The sequence below is a fragment of the Berkeleyomyces rouxiae genome (assembly GCF_048999995.1).
Source record: "Berkeleyomyces rouxiae strain 22BRR77 chromosome Unknown BrBRR77_ptg000002l, whole genome shotgun sequence".
NCBI classification, from domain to species: domain Eukaryota; kingdom Fungi; phylum Ascomycota; class Sordariomycetes; order Microascales; family Ceratocystidaceae; genus Berkeleyomyces; species Berkeleyomyces rouxiae.
In genome coordinates, this window is record NW_027396492.1 from 2172102 (window position 1) to 2189330 (window position 17229).

General features: G+C 49.3%; 5 protein-coding genes across 5 annotated transcripts; 4 read left to right on the plus strand and 1 right to left on the minus strand.

Annotated features, from left to right (window-relative positions):
• Positions 1-868: 868 nt before the first annotated feature.
• BROUX77_002142 (uncharacterized protein) lies at positions 869-3345 on the plus strand (the record flags this gene model as incomplete). The annotated part of the gene is made up of 2 exons (XM_073746650.1): positions 869-999; positions 1365-3345. 2 exons carry the CDS (start codon positions 869-871, stop codon positions 3343-3345), a joined length of 2112 nt encoding a protein of 703 aa, XP_073607224.1.
• A 755-nt stretch (positions 3346-4100) lies between these two features.
• Positions 4101-5268, plus strand: BROUX77_002143 (uncharacterized protein; the record flags this gene model as incomplete). The annotated part of the gene is made up of 3 exons (XM_073746651.1): positions 4101-4122; positions 4206-4445; positions 4517-5268. The coding sequence occupies 3 exons, from the start codon at positions 4101-4103 to the stop codon at positions 5266-5268; spliced, it is 1014 nt and encodes a 337-aa protein (XP_073607225.1).
• A 4232-nt stretch (positions 5269-9500) lies between these two features.
• On the plus strand, positions 9501-11469 carry BROUX77_002144 (uncharacterized protein; the record flags this gene model as incomplete). Its single annotated transcript, XM_073746652.1, has 2 exons — positions 9501-11131; positions 11199-11469. The coding sequence occupies 2 exons, from the start codon at positions 9501-9503 to the stop codon at positions 11467-11469; spliced, it is 1902 nt and encodes a 633-aa protein (XP_073607226.1).
• A 743-nt stretch (positions 11470-12212) lies between these two features.
• BROUX77_002145 (uncharacterized protein) lies at positions 12213-14531 on the minus strand (the record flags this gene model as incomplete). The annotated part of the gene is made up of 1 exon (XM_073746653.1): positions 12213-14531. The coding sequence occupies one exon, from the start codon at positions 14529-14531 to the stop codon at positions 12213-12215; it is 2319 nt and encodes a 772-aa protein (XP_073607227.1).
• Positions 14532-15672: 1141 nt separating this feature from the next.
• On the plus strand, positions 15673-16808 carry BROUX77_002146 (uncharacterized protein; the record flags this gene model as incomplete). Its single annotated transcript, XM_073746654.1, has 2 exons — positions 15673-16531; positions 16654-16808. The coding sequence occupies 2 exons, from the start codon at positions 15673-15675 to the stop codon at positions 16806-16808; spliced, it is 1014 nt and encodes a 337-aa protein (XP_073607228.1).
• Positions 16809-17229: the final 421 nt, after the last annotated feature.

The window sequence follows — 17229 nt, forward strand, 5'->3', positions numbered from 1 at the left end:
AACTCATTGCCCTTGTTTCGCTCTGCATCGGCGTAATCCGTACAACTAGTCAATTGTTTTCTCCTAGTGTTGGCATCAGGTGCAAAGTCCACCCACCTATTCCATCCCTTAAGCAACTTTGGCTTCTTCCCTCTTTCAACCAACCCTACACCGTCCCGTTTTCTGAGCTTGTGCTTCGTCTGACTATATTTTGTTCCGTGTTACGTGGACGGATCGCGCTGGATTCCAGCGAGGCCAACAGTACCACTGAACTGGGCTGGCCCTATTATGTCTACGTGTCCCGGCGTCGCATACTCTACAAGTAGAGGCACACGTCCAAGTATTAATTCGAGGTCTTGTCAGGCACCTGTACTTGTACTTGTGGATGAGTGCGACACAATGTGTGGCATGGGCCTTGTATAGTTACATGGATATGAAGATGCGAAAATACAAAAATACAACTGGCTTGTAGCACGTTCTGTCTTTACATGTAGCACCAAAGCACTTGCCATTTACGATTGGGTTGGTTCCTTCCTCCAAGTTGTGTTCCACTCTCTCCTACGCATTACAACGTACATATTCTGGGATTCCCAAGTCCCGAAATTGCTGGAATTTCTCTTCCTTTTTTTCCTGCTTCTTTTTTTCTCATCATTTTTTTTTATCTGGGGGTTTCGCTAAAATCTTCAACGTGAGCCGCCATCGCATCACTGTGCCATCTTTACGCCACCAGCCTTTCGGTCAACGGCATCTCCTACTCTTTGTCTTTGCATCAGCATCGTCTTCGCAAATAGCCATCAGGCTTTTGGCCTTTTTTTTTTTTTTTTTTCTTTCAGGGCCAATAAGGCAGCTAAAAACAATTGCTTCCAAGGACACCACACTTCAGCCCAACATGGCTGAACAATCTTCACGGCTCAAGCGAAAAGACGTCGCCTCGGCTAATACTACCAGCGTCCGGCGCGATACCAGCTCATCTCCTGAACCTATCGCCAGAAAGTCGGCGTCGAAGATTGTACAACAAAGGTAAGCATGCGCAACTCCGACACCCTCAATCACGCGCACATACCCCTCTCGTTTGGGTTTGCCCTGTTCACACGCGTCGCGCCGCCCCCAGAAGCAAACGCGATTGCTTGAATCAAAGTTCACATCATTGGAGGCGACTCTTGTAGGCGAATATATCTCCAAGTCACTGGTTTCGTTTCACGTTTCCTGAAGCTTTCACCCACCATTTCCTTCGTCAACCTACCCCATATAATAGCCAATGTTTTTATCACACATCTCATCGAATTGTCTCACTTGCATCATCCATCCTCTCATGTCCTTGGTTTCATCGTGTCTACCGACCTACCTGCATTTGCTGAATAGCTGTAATTTCTAACACCCAGTAGCCAATCTGACGTTGAAAATGATGATGGAGATGATAACGACGATAATCTGAGCCCGCCTCCCAGCGACTCAATTAGCCCTCCTCCAGGCTATGAACCTGCCACTCCCAAAGATGATGTTCCTGATGAAGCTGTCCGGCACGCCTCGCCATCCCGCGTGGTCTCGGACAATGAACATTCTGAGGAAACACGAAAGATCGCCAGTGATGATACTGCGGATGACACTAATACTAGTCGGAAACGGACTTCATTGAACGATGATGCTAGTGAAACTCCAGTGGATACTACGGCTCTGCCAGACGAAAATTCGTCAGCCAATTCTCTCCGTCGCCCTGGTCAAACCAATGCTGCCAAGTTAATCTTAGTTGGGTATTGGCGATCGTCAAATGTCCCAGATGATGCACTTAAACACAGCGTAGTTTGCTTCATCGATACCCGGGATCGCTTGAGAACTCGAGTTCAAACCATGACTCGGCATGGAAAGCCTATTTCAGCTCAATATCCAATGCCCCATGGTGGAAGCTGGGTGCCCTTCGAACAAATTGTTTTTGAAGACCATTTGGTAGGCCTTGATCAGGTTCAAATTAAGGAGTACGTAAAAATTCGCACCGAAACTCTTGAAAGCAATGTTGTCGAGACAGATGTTGCGGCTGCAGAACGCAGCGCTGTTGAGAAGGCCGTGCTAAACGCCAGGTATGGGCCTCAGCCTGAATCAGGCTTACCAATAGCATATGGCAAAGAAATAACAGAGCGTTCTGGAAACAATTACTCCGCGCCGAAGAGAAGGAGAACGGACAATGGCTTTGTCCCTCTCGATCAACACCCCTCAGGAGCCGACAGTTCAACTTCAGGTCCTATTCCCTTTACCTCGGTCGGAGCTGCTCAAAATTTGGCACCACTTGATCCTCTTCCTGGAACACGCCCGACCCGTATATTGATTGGTTATTGGCATGGATCTAGTGAGCCTCTAGAACGTGACCGCCATGCTATTTATGGGATTTTAGGTCAAAACGACATGTTCCGTGTTAAAGTGGTTCGCGAGACTCGCGATGGACGCTTTGTCGATGGAAACTTTCCCTCTGGCGCCGGTGCCTTGTGGATTCACTATGAAGAAGTTGTACTTGAGCCACACCTACAGAAGCTCAGCAGACACGAAGTTAAAGAATATTGTCGTGTACGTCAATGGCAAATCGATCACGAGGAAGCTGATGAGGATCGCCAAGCCAACGAAGCTTTTGCCGTACAAGAAGCTCAAGCTCGTGTTGCTCATGGATTCCGCACCGGCCAGATTACCATGGTATCTAAACCTCCAGATGACAAGGTCAACCTAGTTCCACAAATATCTTCGGGTCCTCCACAGTATCATCAACTGAGACCCGCCCCATCACCAAATGCTCACGATGAACCTCGCCGATCAACCGGCACGCGCCGGTCGCTACCAGATTCGCGTGCTCCAGCTTTCAGGCCTATTAACGACCTTCCCAATATTCCCCGTCCCCTTTCCGGACTATCACGGCAATTACCCCCACCATCACGGTCAATGCGTTCTTCATATGGTGCTCCGCCGCCGATTGATGTCCAACCGGTAGAAACTAGCGTAGCTAGTGCGGCATCGATTGCCTCGCAGGCCATCGCCGCCTCCACTGTTGGTCTCCCACCTCCAGTCCGGACAATCACTACCCCCACCAGGCACGTGGCACCGGTAACACCTACAACGACCGCGGCACCTGCTAGCAACGGTAACAGAACGCGCTTCGGTACTCGCGACGAACCACGACATATGGCTACCGAGTGGGGCAGTCCAGATTATCGTCGCCATCATAGCCTTAGCAATGATGATGCTATCATTTACGGTGGCGTCAAATATGAGAAAAAGAAGGCGGGCCCTTTTAAAGATAGACATGTCTCGCAAGGGAACATCATTAGCATCAACGGCGAAGACTATGTGGAGTACCGCGTGCTCACCAAGCCAACGTTCTTTTGAGCAACGCATCTGTGACTATATTTAAGATGGTTTATATATGCAAATCTTGCAATGGTACTCTTCAATCCTTGGTCACCTACTCCAAGAGTCCCATGGTTTCTCTTCATCCGCACCAGGAAGTCATTTAGGTAGTAAATAGATATTTTTTAACATTTCGATTTTTAACTGCCGTTCTCATCTGCCATGATTATTGATATCGCCGTTCGCGTTCGTATGATCACTTCATGGTTGGTTCCACTTTTTATCGGGATGGGGTGGCCTTCGATCATGCTTATTTACAAATACGTGTACAGGTACTGGCACTTGCAGCCCGGTTTCCTTGATTCGTATTCAATTACGCCGAGTAGCTATACGTTGGTTTTGTTTGTTTAGTCAGAAAATGTGTCCTCGGTCGAGCTCTTCGAAAATTGCATGAGAACAAGTCAGCCAGACCCTGTCACAATATTCCTGCCGGCTCACCATCCCGCCACATCACAAGTGGTGAGCTAACCCCGATTGGCTGTCGCCGAAAACTTAGCATGGATTTCAAATCACCAACTGTCATCGGCCCTGTTGCAGCATGGAGGATGAGGGATATTGGTACATATTTGGCCACATAGCTATGGATGCACATGTATATATGGGTTTTGAGGGGTTTCCGCAGTATAAATACCTAGAGAGCTCACCGTCTGAATGTTTGCCCTCCTCTCAATCATCCATAAACTCTCTTTACAAACGATACATACGACACCACAATCACGCACTAAATCGCAAAAATGGTCAAAGTTCTAGTTACTGGTATGCCTTCCTCTCCAGCAGCGCGGGTTTCCCGAGGCCTTCCATAACCGATATCACAACGCTAGCTAACCTACTTCTTCTAGGCGGTTCCGGCTTCATTGCTGTACATACCATCGATCTTCTCTTTAAGAAGGGCTATGAAGTGATCACTACAGTCCGTTCAGAGAGCAAGGCTGCTTACCTCAAGGAGAAGTTTTCCGGTCATCCTTTGGAGACTGCCATTGTTCCCGACATTGCTATCGAAGGCGCTTTTGATGAGGTGGCCAAGACTCCCGGTATTGTCTACGTGCTCCACACTGCATCTCCCTTCCACTTCAACGCGGGTAAGTTGTCTTGAACTCTGAAACAGAAAACAAAGTGGCCGGATATGGACTAACACAAGCCTTACCAACAGCCAGTTATCTTGACTTGATCAACCCTGCCGTCATTGGCACAACATCGATTCTCAAAGCTCTGGCCGCCTCTGCACCCTCAGTTAAGCATGTCGTTGTGACATCATCGTTTGCTTCCATCATGGATAGAAAACATCTTGACAGTTCTACGACCTTCACTGAGGAGAGCTGGAACCCCGACACAGAAGAAGACGCCAAGGCCAACATGGTGGTGGCCTACTGCGCCAGTAAAGTGCTGGCTGAGAAAGCCGCATGGAAAACAGTCAAGGACCTTGGGTCGCCGTTTGCCCTGACGACAGTGTGCCCTCCCATGGTTTACGGGCCAGTTGCCCACCAGCTGACATCTCTCAACGAGGTCAACACTAGCAATGAGTTCATGGTTCAGCTGCTTAGTGGCGCCTGGAAGGACACTATTCCCTCAGAGTACGGTGCTTATATCTGGGTGGATGTCCGTGATGTAGCCAAGGCCCATGTCCTGGCTCTAGAAAAGGAAGAAGCCAAGGGCCAACGGTTGCTTACTACTGCCGGGTACTATTCGTGGCGCGAAGTCGTGGACATTGTCTACAAGAACTTTCCCGAGAAGAGGGACAAGCTCCCCACCTCCGAGACTCCGGGTGGAGAAATGGCTACGAACAAGTTTCATTATAACAATGACCGGACTAAAGCGATTCTCGGCTTCGATTGGACTCCCCTGGAGACGACTATCAAAGATCTGGCGAAGAGTCTGATTGAACTTGAGTCTGAAACTAACTAAGTTGGCTAGCAGATTGAATCAAACTTTAATAGCCGAATATATCAATGTTGCCACTCAATCACCGTCCTATATTTTTTGTTCATGCTATTTTCTCCGGCTTCAACTAGTAGCACACACTCCGTCCAGCAAACCCATGTTTCATGTCACGATTACTATAGAACTGGATATGAATACCTTCACAGGATGAACTCGTGCTTTATTTTGGCAAACTAATCGTTATTTCTGGCATGACGTAGACGGCAAATTCTAGTGCCGCAAATTCCACGGGTTTGCTTGCGTAACAAGCACGCATATATTTTCTTGTAGTTATCTGTACTTGTACATACTTATCTTTAGGGAGAGCAGCCAATCTCCGAACCGATCTGTGCATATATCGCAGAGGATGTTTCCTATGGTGTCTTAGTTTTGCAAGGGGAAGAAGGGCAAGCAAGACAAGGGCAAGCAAGATATCAATGAAAGCCCTCGCTAATATAGTTGAATGCTTCATTTGAAGCCTCCTGAAGCTATTAAAAGCTAACTCAAGTATAACCCTTCTAGAATGCTGCTAGTCACAGGCCGACGAGATTAACTGTTGCGAAAGTTTATGAGAGTTATGGTCAATCCGCATTGCAGCCACTATTGAGACATTTCACTGGGAAAAACTAGTCTGAAGCCGTATATGCTGAGTCTGAAATGAATTTCCATAACCATACGTTTCATGCATGATGTACGGGTAGTTAGGGTTAATAGATAAAAAGCCCGTTTAATATTGACTAATATTCTCCGCAATGTCAACATCGTCACTCATTTTTGCAAAGGGTTTGTTTGGAGCACGATGATGTAATTCTTGTCTAAACGAGCGCAAGTGCTTCATTCTGACGCACTCATTAACACATGCATGGCCGCAAAAAAATGAGGTGCTGTTGATGATTATTTTTCCAGCACATCACTGCTAGTATTTTTGGGCGACTTTTAGGACAGCAGAGGTTGACATGAGCGGCATTACAACAGGTACAAGTCAGATCCAAAAAAAGAATGCCCCACTTCTTGTGGTCGATCGGGATCACAAACTCGTCGTTAGGGTCCCAAACCAGGGCCCCACAGAGACAGGAGACCCACTCGGGTGTGGGTGGGATAGACTCCCTGCACACATCGTCATCACATGGGATCGCCTTTTGGTAACAAGGGCAATTGAGGTGATGGAGGCAAAAAAAAAAGCGACTAGTGTGGAGAGTACTGCATGCAAGTATAGAACTAAAATGGGTGTATCAATACGATAGGAACAGAGTTGTTGATAAAGAACTACCGTATGGTTCTTCTGGTATTAGAGGGAAATGGAGAAAAAGACGACGTGTCGTGAGGTAAATGAAACAGGCGGTTTATCTTCGGGTATTGTACCTTATCGGCAGAGCGGCTGCGGGCACAGCCTTAGTAGCAGTTGTCTACAAGCAAGTATAACTACCTGTGTATACAAGTAGCTATACGTACACATATGTGCATGCATTGGTTAGAAAAGGAAGGTCTTACGCTCACACCCCACTTGACATGGAGCCGGGGCTTCATACCAATTTTTACGCTTCCAGAAGCGCAACAGACGCGGGAGTCATGAACCAATCAAAGTGCCTGGGTAGCCCCACTTTGGGGGGTTCATTGGAAGCTAACCACCACAACATCATCTCATGCAGTTCTACAGCTTCGTTGCACTTGGCTGTGATGTAGACATGAGGTGCACGTCAAGTTTGATGTGAGGTGCCAGCGAAGTAGAGCGCGGGCGATGATCTATGTTGGCTATAAAAGTGCGAATCTTTTGTGCCGACTACGCAACAATCGCGGCTCATCAGAGCAGCACGACTATGCGCTTTTGGTAGCTTTTTTTTTCGCCCTGCTGGCTTAATGGCGGGCTTAGGGTCAGGCCAATTTCGCATAACATGTTGTGTCTTTTGGAAACTTGTAATTTAGGTTGTCTCGTTGTGGTTGCCCATGCATGCGTAGTCATAGTTGGATGTTCCAGCACCGTGCCGGTGCTATGATCGCACTGTTTTGAAGCTCCTATTGGTGCAGATCTGCACTTTGCACAGTGCACAGGGCCGGGACTCCAGTTCAGTCCAGTAAAACTAGGTTGCAGAGGGAGGGAAAAAAGAACAAAAGATGACTGGCAGACAAACGGAAACTTCCCTGTCGTCCTAATCCCTGCACCGTCTTTTACTTTTTTGCGTTGCCGTTACTAGGCCCACACCCCACAGCTCGCAGATGGCCTGTCATGCAGGTTGAGTGCCCCATCAAAGCATCAAAAGGCAACTTCCTGGCGTGGAGAAATTTGTAGTTGGCCTGTGGACAAGATATACGTCGGCAATATCGAGAGGCAGATGAGCGTCATGGGGGCAACAGCAGCTGCAGAATAAGAAGAAGACGAGAGAAATGCGGACAGGAAGACAGCTCTGCCTCAGGCCGCAGGTTATTTTGAACTGGAATTACATGTGTGCGTGTGTGCTGTTGGTATTGTTGATGGCCCAAGATACCTCGCACAATTGTACATACTATTTGTCGTGGATTGCCGTAGAGCCTGTACAGACACACACACACACACACACACACAAACTGACACGCCCCGCTGGCTTTGACCCTGCTTTTCGATTCCTTTTGCTCCCCTTTGCACCCGAACATTCCTTGTGACGCCCACAGAGTCTGGTTGGTGTCTTTGAACTTGTTCCATATTCTTTGTGCACAAGTACAGGTACACACACATGCGGGCCAAGCTGCTCTGGCAGCATAATGCGTCCATGTCTTTACTTGTTATTATTGTATTGCCGTGGGCTGAACCTGACGGTCCCCCTTTCCCTCAGTTGGCCAGTACTTGTACAAGCGTACATATGGATGTATGTATGTACATACATACACACATAGTTGTCTGTTGACTAGTTAGTCTTTCCTTGCCCTTTGAATCTTGAGCCCTCTCGGCTGGCTTTGCCATTTGCCAGCAGGTCCAAGGCCTGTTTGATTTGACAGGCTGCGCTGCTGCTTCCGAGCTCTTTTCTTTTGCTTTTTGCCTTGGCCCAAATAAACGAACTCATCTGACTCCATTCCGCCCCTTTGCTCACTGTTTTCCCGCCCAAAATAAAAGCAACTTGCATCCCAAGGCCTTTTTTTCGTGCCCGGCCATCTCTCCTTCTTTTCTTCTCCTCTTTTCCACCTCCACCAGCCACGCAGTCCACAACACATCATCACGACCATCGCCGTCTTTTTTGAATTTTTCATTTGCGCTGCCAACCTGCAGTCTGAAAAAGACCGCCATCAGAAGCGCTGAATATCCCGCCTTATTTTCACCATCTTCCAGCTGCTCCACCGCCTCGTGCGGCTCCGCACCGAACTCGCACATTTCTGCGGCTCCCCCCCATTTGGCGGCCGTGGTGTTTTGCACCTTTGCATTTTTTTTTTGCGTGAGGCCATTCGCAACTCTGCGTTAACACCAGTTTCGCGTGGAAGGAGCTGCTGTGACGCACGGACCAATCCAAATCCACCGTTGCTTCTCTCTTTTTGGCTGTTGCCATTTTGAGTCCTGCAGAAGTTTGTTCAGCTAAGCCCACAACGGCGAAGCTTTTGATTGGCCGAAACCGCCCCAAACACACGTCTGTTTCTTATTCTTAGTCCCTGGCCTTTGGACTTGGCTTGCTGCACTGTGACGGCCAGTCTTACTTAGCCTTGCTTACATCGACATCAACTTCCATATTGACGTTGCACGCCGCACATCGCGGCCCAAGGCTTCTGGTCTGGAGTTTGTTTGTATATTTCCATTCCCCACGGGCACATATTCACACACCAAAGCTTTGGTTCGGCTTCTGTCGCCCCAAGATACTTCGTTGCTTGTGCTCAAAGAGGCTCAGCTCTGCCTTGCCTACCGTTCGCTCTGCCCTTGACACGCTGGCGGCCAGCTTATCAAGCCAATCTGCATATAGTCAGCTCTGGCTTTTGCATCGCTTCCGGGCTTTGTCTCGTCCCTGAAAAAAAAGCACAAATCCGCACACTTCCCTTTGGTGTCATCTTTTTTTGCCTTCTCCCTCTTTTTTTCTCTAGGACTCTTTCGCTTCTGACCTTTACTGTTGTCCTCCCTGTCGCCTCTTGTAATAGCCGACCTGCCCTAATTCGTTCACTCTTGTAACCTCACTTCCTCCACGGTTGAGCGTAAACCTTTTCTTCCGTCTCTGTTTATCCTTACTGCAACCTGCCTCACTACACTATAGATCCAAATGAACAACATGGCTCTGGATACAACACCCGCCCGCTTCTCCGTTGGTCCAGACGAGCCTGCACCGCAGCTCACGGCCGCCGGACTTCCCCGGAAGAAGCCTGGTCGCAAGCCTGGAACCACACAGAAGAAGCCTGTTGACGCGGAAGGCCCTGCAAAGCCGAAGCGGACTAGAAAGCCTCGCGATCCCAACGCGACTCCAGTGGTCCGCAAACGCAAAGCTGAGTCTGCTGTCGGCACTGAAGACGAAGCCGATACTAGCAGAGTCTCTGCCAACTCTGCCCCCTCGAGACAATCAAAAGTCTCAGATCTCATGGACCTAACCGCCTCTGATTTTAACCATTCAACCAACCAAATCCGCCCACAATCCGAATCCCAAGAGCCTCCCACCAAGATTCCCCGACGAGATGCATCTATGCGCAGCATTCTCAACGACGACCCGCCCTCACATGCGCCCGCTTCAGCACCGATTCCCCTGAGAACCAGCGGCCAAAGTTACGATCCAATCCGTGGTAATTTCGACCCTGTCCGCGATACTATCCTGGCACGTGATCCTTACGGCACCAACTCCTCGACAAGCGCACCGCTGCGTGCTTCTCCTGCCGCCCCTTCAGCTGCGACTGTTCCTGCACCAACTTCCACTCCTAAATCCGCTTCTAAAATACAACCTAAAACATCACCGTCCATTTCCACCTTGGTCGATCCGGTACCTGCCTTACTCTCGCCCAAAGCTTTACAACACACCATCGATACCAGTGTGAGCCTCGACAAACAGTCATCTTCTGTAGTCCACTCACCTTCAAACTTGCGCAACCCTGTGCTCTCAGCAAACTTAGAGACCTCGACCAATCTACCACATACCGATCCCGCGAGCACCTCTGGCGCAGCATCAGCCGCCAAAATAAATACTATGAGTGTTCCGTCCTTAAAGCCATCGCCAACCATTGAACGTAAGGCCCTGCCTACTAAGGTGGCAGTAGCAGAACCGACTACCAAAAAGCCAGCATCCGCCAAGGCTGCCTCTAAAAAGGAATCAGGCGCTGCTGTTGTTGCGAAGAAACTTGCGAAGGAAAAAGCGGTACAGTCAGGTTCATCACAAAAGACCAACGATAAGAACACTGAAGATGTCGAGATGACGGATGAGCGATCCATTCTTGACTTTGGAAAGGCCCGGCCTGGCGAAGAAGTGACTGCTCCCACAATTTACCTCACAATTCCCATCATTCCCGGTGAAACCAACAAGTACGTCAACTTTATGCGCATGGCCGAGGAACAGTACGGATGGGATGCCCTTCATCCCAGACTAGCGGCTCAGAGAGACCGCAAGGCTCGCATTGCTGCTGCTACTGCGTCATTAGAAAAGTCTTTGGTTGGTAACAAAGAATCTGGTGATGATGACATGTCCGAGGATGCTTCTGAAGCGGAAGCTAGCAATGTGGATAAGGCAGCAAACAGCGGACTCGATGTCCCTGCAAAGCCCGCCAAGAAGAAGCGTGTCCTCAAGGAGGATGAGTATGACAAAGATGATGACTTTGTCGATGACTCTGAAATGCTTTGGGAAGAGCAAGCTGCCGCCAGTCGTGATGGCTTTTTCGTTTATTCCGGTCCTCTTGTAAGAGAACCTGAAAAGCCAGTTGCTCCGTAAGTACCTATCCCATTTTGCACTACATTCGTTTGAATTTGTACGTGAATGCTAACCAAAATACAGTGAACCACCTAAGCGTGGCCGCGGAGGACGTGGCGGCCGCACTGGAAAGACCAAGGCAGAGCGCGACCAAGAACGGGCCGAGAAGGCAGCCGAGAAGGCAGCCGAAAAGGCAGAAAAGGCCGCTGAGAAGGCCGCTGAAAAGGCTGCTCGCAGTCGTGCTCGTGGCACTACTGCACGCAAGCCTAAGATGACTAAGGCAGCCCAGGCCGCTGCAGCTGTCGCAGCCGCTAATGCCATTCCAGAGATTGAGCTTTTGGATGTTGGCGCCTAGCCACGCGCATTTGACTAATGGCTCTTTTGTTCTTCCCACTGGCCCCCCTTCTCATGTACTTGAGGGAAGGCTTTTCCATATGTGGGGGTTTGGTTGCTCAAGAACCCTGCATTTGGTCGCTACTACATATCTCTTTCTCCTTTCTGTCTTCCCCTTTTTTGCTATGGGCGCACATTCTCTTCAATTTCATTTCTTCTGATGCCGGCCTGGAGTTGTTACAGCCCACGTACCAAACAATCCTGTTCACTCGCCATGTCCAAATTATTTTCTCCCTATCATTGGGGCATTTTTGGATATCGCTTTGATATCCTTACCACCTGTCTTTCGAACCTCTGTTTCTTTGTTCCCTGAAGGTTTTGTTGTATTTATTATCTGATGACTTGGCGTATCGTTTTTCTTTTGTTTCTTTTTTAAGGGGAGGGATTTTATCACGCGGCAGAGGATGTTGCTTTTTTTGCCATTTCTTTTGTGTCTCTTTTGGGGCTAGTTTCTGCTATTCTACAAGGGGGAGTTCAATTGTTTTGATCATTGTATGGTGGCTCTTCGACATGGATAGTGGGGTTTTAGATCAGTTTTAACATGTCAACAGGTTTCTTTGTCCAGCGGTGTACTTGTGTGCAATCATTGGGTCCAAGTGCGATCTAGTTCAATATGCATAACTATGTGTGATTATGAATATGCCTTTTTGATGTTGAATACTTGAAGAAACCCAACCTGAACTATCTACTCAGAGTTCTACCGGTTCACTCGTCTTGTGTCTGCTCTGATTCACCTGCCTTGACTCTTCTGGGCGGCTTTTGCTGGTGTCTGACCTTGTTTGCCTTTTCTTTCTCCCACTCTTCCCTGGGCATATACTTGCGCGGGCCCTTCTTCGCATTCGCCGCCGCCGCAAACTGTGCTTCGGGTACGCTGCCATCAGCCTCCTTGACCCAGCGAACCCAGTCGAGACGCTTGCGCTTCCAGAAATCGCCTTTCCATGCGCGCCACACCGCGCGGCCTGCCCACGACTCACGCATCTCTGTTTCGCGCGCGCCCAGCTGCGCCATGATCTGCTCCTTGATGTGGAACGGTACGCTGCGGTTTTCGCTGCGCGCTGGCACGCTGAGGATGCCCTCGACGACGCGGTGGCCGTGGTTGTTGGTCGCCAGCGCGACCGCATGTGGCACCAGCGCGGCAATCAGCGCCTTGTGGAAGAACTGGTTCAGCGACGGCTGTTCCAGCGCCGTCACTAGGATCATGGCGCTTGACGCCGTCGTTGTGCCCAGGGTGAGCAGTTCGGCGCTGCTAAGTGACAGCAGAGACGTCTGGACCGCCTTGGTCGGTGGGCCGGTCACGGTCAGCATCGTTGTTGCCAGCTGGGCACCATGGGCGGCGGCGCGCTCAAGCGCGTTCTTTTGCGCGACCTTTTGCGCGTCTTTGGCATCCTTGGTATCCTTACGCAGGGCGCACAGCACGGGCACGATGTTCTTGGGGTCATGGCCGCAGGCGGAGACAATGGCATTGCGGAGGCCGTCAATGCGATCGCGGATGTTACGCGCGGAGGCGCGTTCTAACAGAGCCTTGACGACGTTGAAGCGCTGACGCTCAATAAGTGAGCTAATGGTTGGCATGATCTTGTCAATGGCCTCTGACAGGTCTTTGCCGTTCATGCGCTCAAGAGCGCGGATGGCGGGGTATGAGGCGACGTCGTTGCGCGCGTAGGCGTGGATGCGCGCGTCGAACATGTTGGCCTGGAGTGCCTTGAAGATCTTGGAAGGAGCGTGTGTAATGATGGTTTCAATCAGACGTGAGCCTAGGGGGTCGTAGATCATACTGTTGAAGAAGTCTGAGGCGGGCGATTCGGGATTGCTGAGGGATTCGGGGGCGTCGGGAAGAATACGGGACAGCAGTGACATGCTAGAGTCTTCGGTCTCAGACTTCTTTTTCTTGCCCTTGGGCTGCAGAGACAAGTCGAGTTCGACAAGCAGCTGTAGTAGAGGGTTGCCAGTAGTGTGACGGGCCAGAATACGAATACCGGCTGGATCCATGGTGGCCGTCAAGTCGCCAATGATCTTCTTGACAGCGAAGGTAAAGTTTGGAGGTATGGGACGTGTTTGTTTGGTCAGCTCGGCAGAGTTGACTATAGCGCCAGGAACTGAAATATGCTCGGCGTTCTTGCTTTTTAGAAGAGACTTGGTTTTGGCATCCTCAAGTGGCCTGCCCGACAGAGCAATGAGAAGAACACGGAGAGTATGCGAGCCGTACCGGTCTGTCAGGAGAACATTGAGTTGGCCGTCAAGCTCATCTAGGGTCAGCAAGAACATGTCCTCCATAGACTTTTGCGTCTTCTTCTCGCCATTCTCGTCTACATCCATAGCATCACCATGAATCTCCTCCTCGCCTAAAATTTCCTCGGAGACACCGCCGAGTTCTAGAGAGACAACAGGTGCCGACTGTAGAAATAGCGTTTCGCAGCAGTGGCTAGCAAAACGGTGCTGTACCAAACTGAGGAAATGACCAGCAAACTGTTCAAAAAGATGCTTTTTCTGTTTCCGAGACGAGAGGAGAATTAAGCGCTCCATGAGACGAGAACACGATTGACTGCTGGCAAGCTTGAGCTCCTTTCCTTGAGCTTCTTTGTAGACGTTGGCAAGGAATATACGGCGGTCTTCGGGGGTGGGGAACTGGTTCAACTCCAGAACCTCGTCGGCGCTACGGAAGTATTCTTGCTCTTCGTCGGTGAGCATACCGAAGAACTCGCGCTCGGGGGCTCCGTTGCCATAGTTGTCGCCGTCGTTGTACCTCTGGTATGAATCGGCGTCGTTTTGCGCCGCCTGCTGGTCTTCCTGGACGGGCTTGGTGGCCTCAGGATTGACATCAATTTCCCATGCCATTGACTCATTATGAATATCGGTCTCGTCAATAGCAACAGCAACATCAGCATCGTCGTTGGTGCTGGTGGCGGCTGGTTGCTCGCTGTGTTCGTCATCGGTGGTACGGTTGCGCTTTGTCGAGGAGTGGTCGTCGTCGTCGCGCTTGCGCTTCTTCTCCTCAGTGGAGCGCTTGGTTCTTGTCTTGACCATCGCGATAGTTGTAGCAGATTCAAGGGGTTGGTGTGCAGTCGTGGGTAGATTCTCAAGGTCGCAGACTTTTGTTTTTGGCCCAGTGATCGCATCCCAACTCTGTTGTTTCTTTTCATGGGCAAATTTTCGGACGCTAAAAAAAAAGAGATCTTATCTTATCTCTTATCGCGTCTTATCGCCCCTCTATGTCCATAGCTCCGCGCTAGTGCTCAATCAGGCTTCTTACAACATTTTGGAGTTTGAAGAGCAGTAGGAAACAACTGTGTGGTTTACACAAGATTCTTTCTCTGTGGGTTGCTATTGTTCGTTTGCAGTAGAGTGGTTTATATGGCGAGCTAGCAAGTACTTAAGCTAAATTGTCACGTTCTCATAGTACACAGATTAGGCTTTTGCAGAACTATTGTCAATCCAACAGCCAAGATTCCCAGTTGCTCCGTTGCCAACACGAAAGTGATGGCATTCGGTGTGATCTTTATGAGCTCCGCTTTCATGAACTAACTAGTTATTGAAAGCGAATAAAGCTGAAAAGAAATTGTAAGAACTTCACCCTCACAGTGACAACAAGTTCCGAAAACCCCCCTTTGCATGGAACCAAAAAGAAAAAAAAAAAAAGAAAAAAAACTTGTTGATGAAGGTGCGCAAGTGCCTATGATTGGCCGAGAAGGCTCCACCGCTCCTGTTTTTTTTTTGTTTTTGGTTAATATGGTAGTAGCAGGCTCTTTCCTCTTTCTGCTCCTTCCGGTAGAGTTTTTTTTTTTTTTTCTTTTTTTCTGAGGATTTTTGAAAATTTCGTCTTTTTTTCACGGGCTCTTTTCTTTTCTTTTTTTTTTTTCATCTGAACTTACTCTTTCTCTTTTTTGTTTCCCTCTCACCATTGCAGACAAGCTCAGAACTTTTGCTCGTATTTACTATTTGTGTCAACGTGCTTTCTATTCTTCATCTGCGCCCTGGGCTTTGTATCCCCGTTCAATCGAGTATCTCACCATCCCACCTTCATCTCGGCTTCGTTCCTCAACTACCACCGCCTTTTTTTTCTTTGGTATTTCTGCCGTGACGCTGGATTCCAGTTAGTATACGGTAGAGTCTTTCTCAATCTTCCAACACTGGCTTTCTCTTTTCCTCAGCAACGCACACTTTAATAATGCCAAGAGTAGCCAATAGCAACAAAGAAAATAGGGACCCTCACCCGGCCTATATCCAACCTGCTCTCTCATCATCCCCCTCCGCCGAGGCCGAAGGCGGTTCAGAACAAGATCCGGCCTCCACAATTGCCACATCCCGCACAAACTCACCGGTCCCTCACGTACCCCATCCCGGTCTAATTGCGCTATCCACTGCTGCCGCCAGCTCTCAAAGCAGCCTGCTCGGCCTCCTTCTTAAGCATGTCAATGAAGATCTGAATGCCTATACCTACGATCGTGACTATTGCAACTATCAACTTCGCAATGATGCAAACTTGACCCCCGAAGAGGCTAGAGCCTTGCGGCTGCGCGTTATGGACGCCAACCACCAGATTCGCAAATGCCAACAGAAGAACGAACTTATCCAATTCGAGGCGCAAACGGGCATTAACCCATCATTAGTCCTTGGTGAAAAGGGCGCTGTTCAGGCCTTTGTACCGCCCATGGCGCCCATAATCTCTCCCTCAATACCCGAGCCGATACCGATTGTGGACCCTGATGCGAATACCAATGTTGCTCCCGTATCCAAAAGAAGGCGAAAGTCTGAATGGACAAATGAAGACTACAATAGCTTCAAGGTTGAAGAATCCGGCGACAATGAGGACTCTGGTGCCCAGGTACAGCGGTTGGGTTTCTGGAAGTGTCGTCTTTGTACGACACAAAAGTATCTGCGAGCCGGGCCTGGCCGTCAACCCAGTGGACCCTGCAAATGGCCTCTCAAGGACGTTGCCAAGATGATCGCACACTTTACAGAAATGCATCATGAGCATTTGCCGCGTGAGCGTTGCTCTGAGCTTGGTGATGCACTCGACAAGAATCGTAAGTCTGCCTTATTTTGGGCCGCTACACGCTTACCCTTTGTCTACCTTCTCCATCATTTACAAATATACATAACATAAACTACATAAAGTGACCTACTAATCACATATCTACTCATATAGGCGGTCCCTTTGAATACTGGCTGCGAAGGTCCCACTCCATGTCAGCTGCCGACGATGCTTTGATTCAAGAATGCGTTGACGTTCTGCGATCGGGCAAGCTACCACCAATTCTACGGAAACTGAGTCGCGCTGCGGCATCTTTCCCCGAGGAATAGACATAGCTGCCCCTGTCTTTGTTGCAGTCTTGTTCGTTGCTGTTGTGCGACTCGTTGTTCGGATTTTTTCACCATCACTTTCGTTGGGCGTTTACTGTGTTGCTTTTGGTCGGTATTCAGTGGGTAGCGAGGGAAACGAGGTTTACGTCATATCACATCGTTGCATAAAAAAACATTCATGCCACAAAATAGTAGTTATTGTTAATTACCAATTTTTCTAAAGCCTGCTCTTGGTCATGGAGGGGTGGGCATGATGAGCTTTGTAAGTGGTCTGTGGTGGGATTTTCCTGCTTGGCATGAAATATGTAGAGCCTGCTAATCATCACTAGGGTTAGCACAACCAGCGAGGTTAACAATTACTGGTAACACAGTTCGTGGACTACACACGACGCAACGAGGGGGAAAGAATTTGGTATTAGTG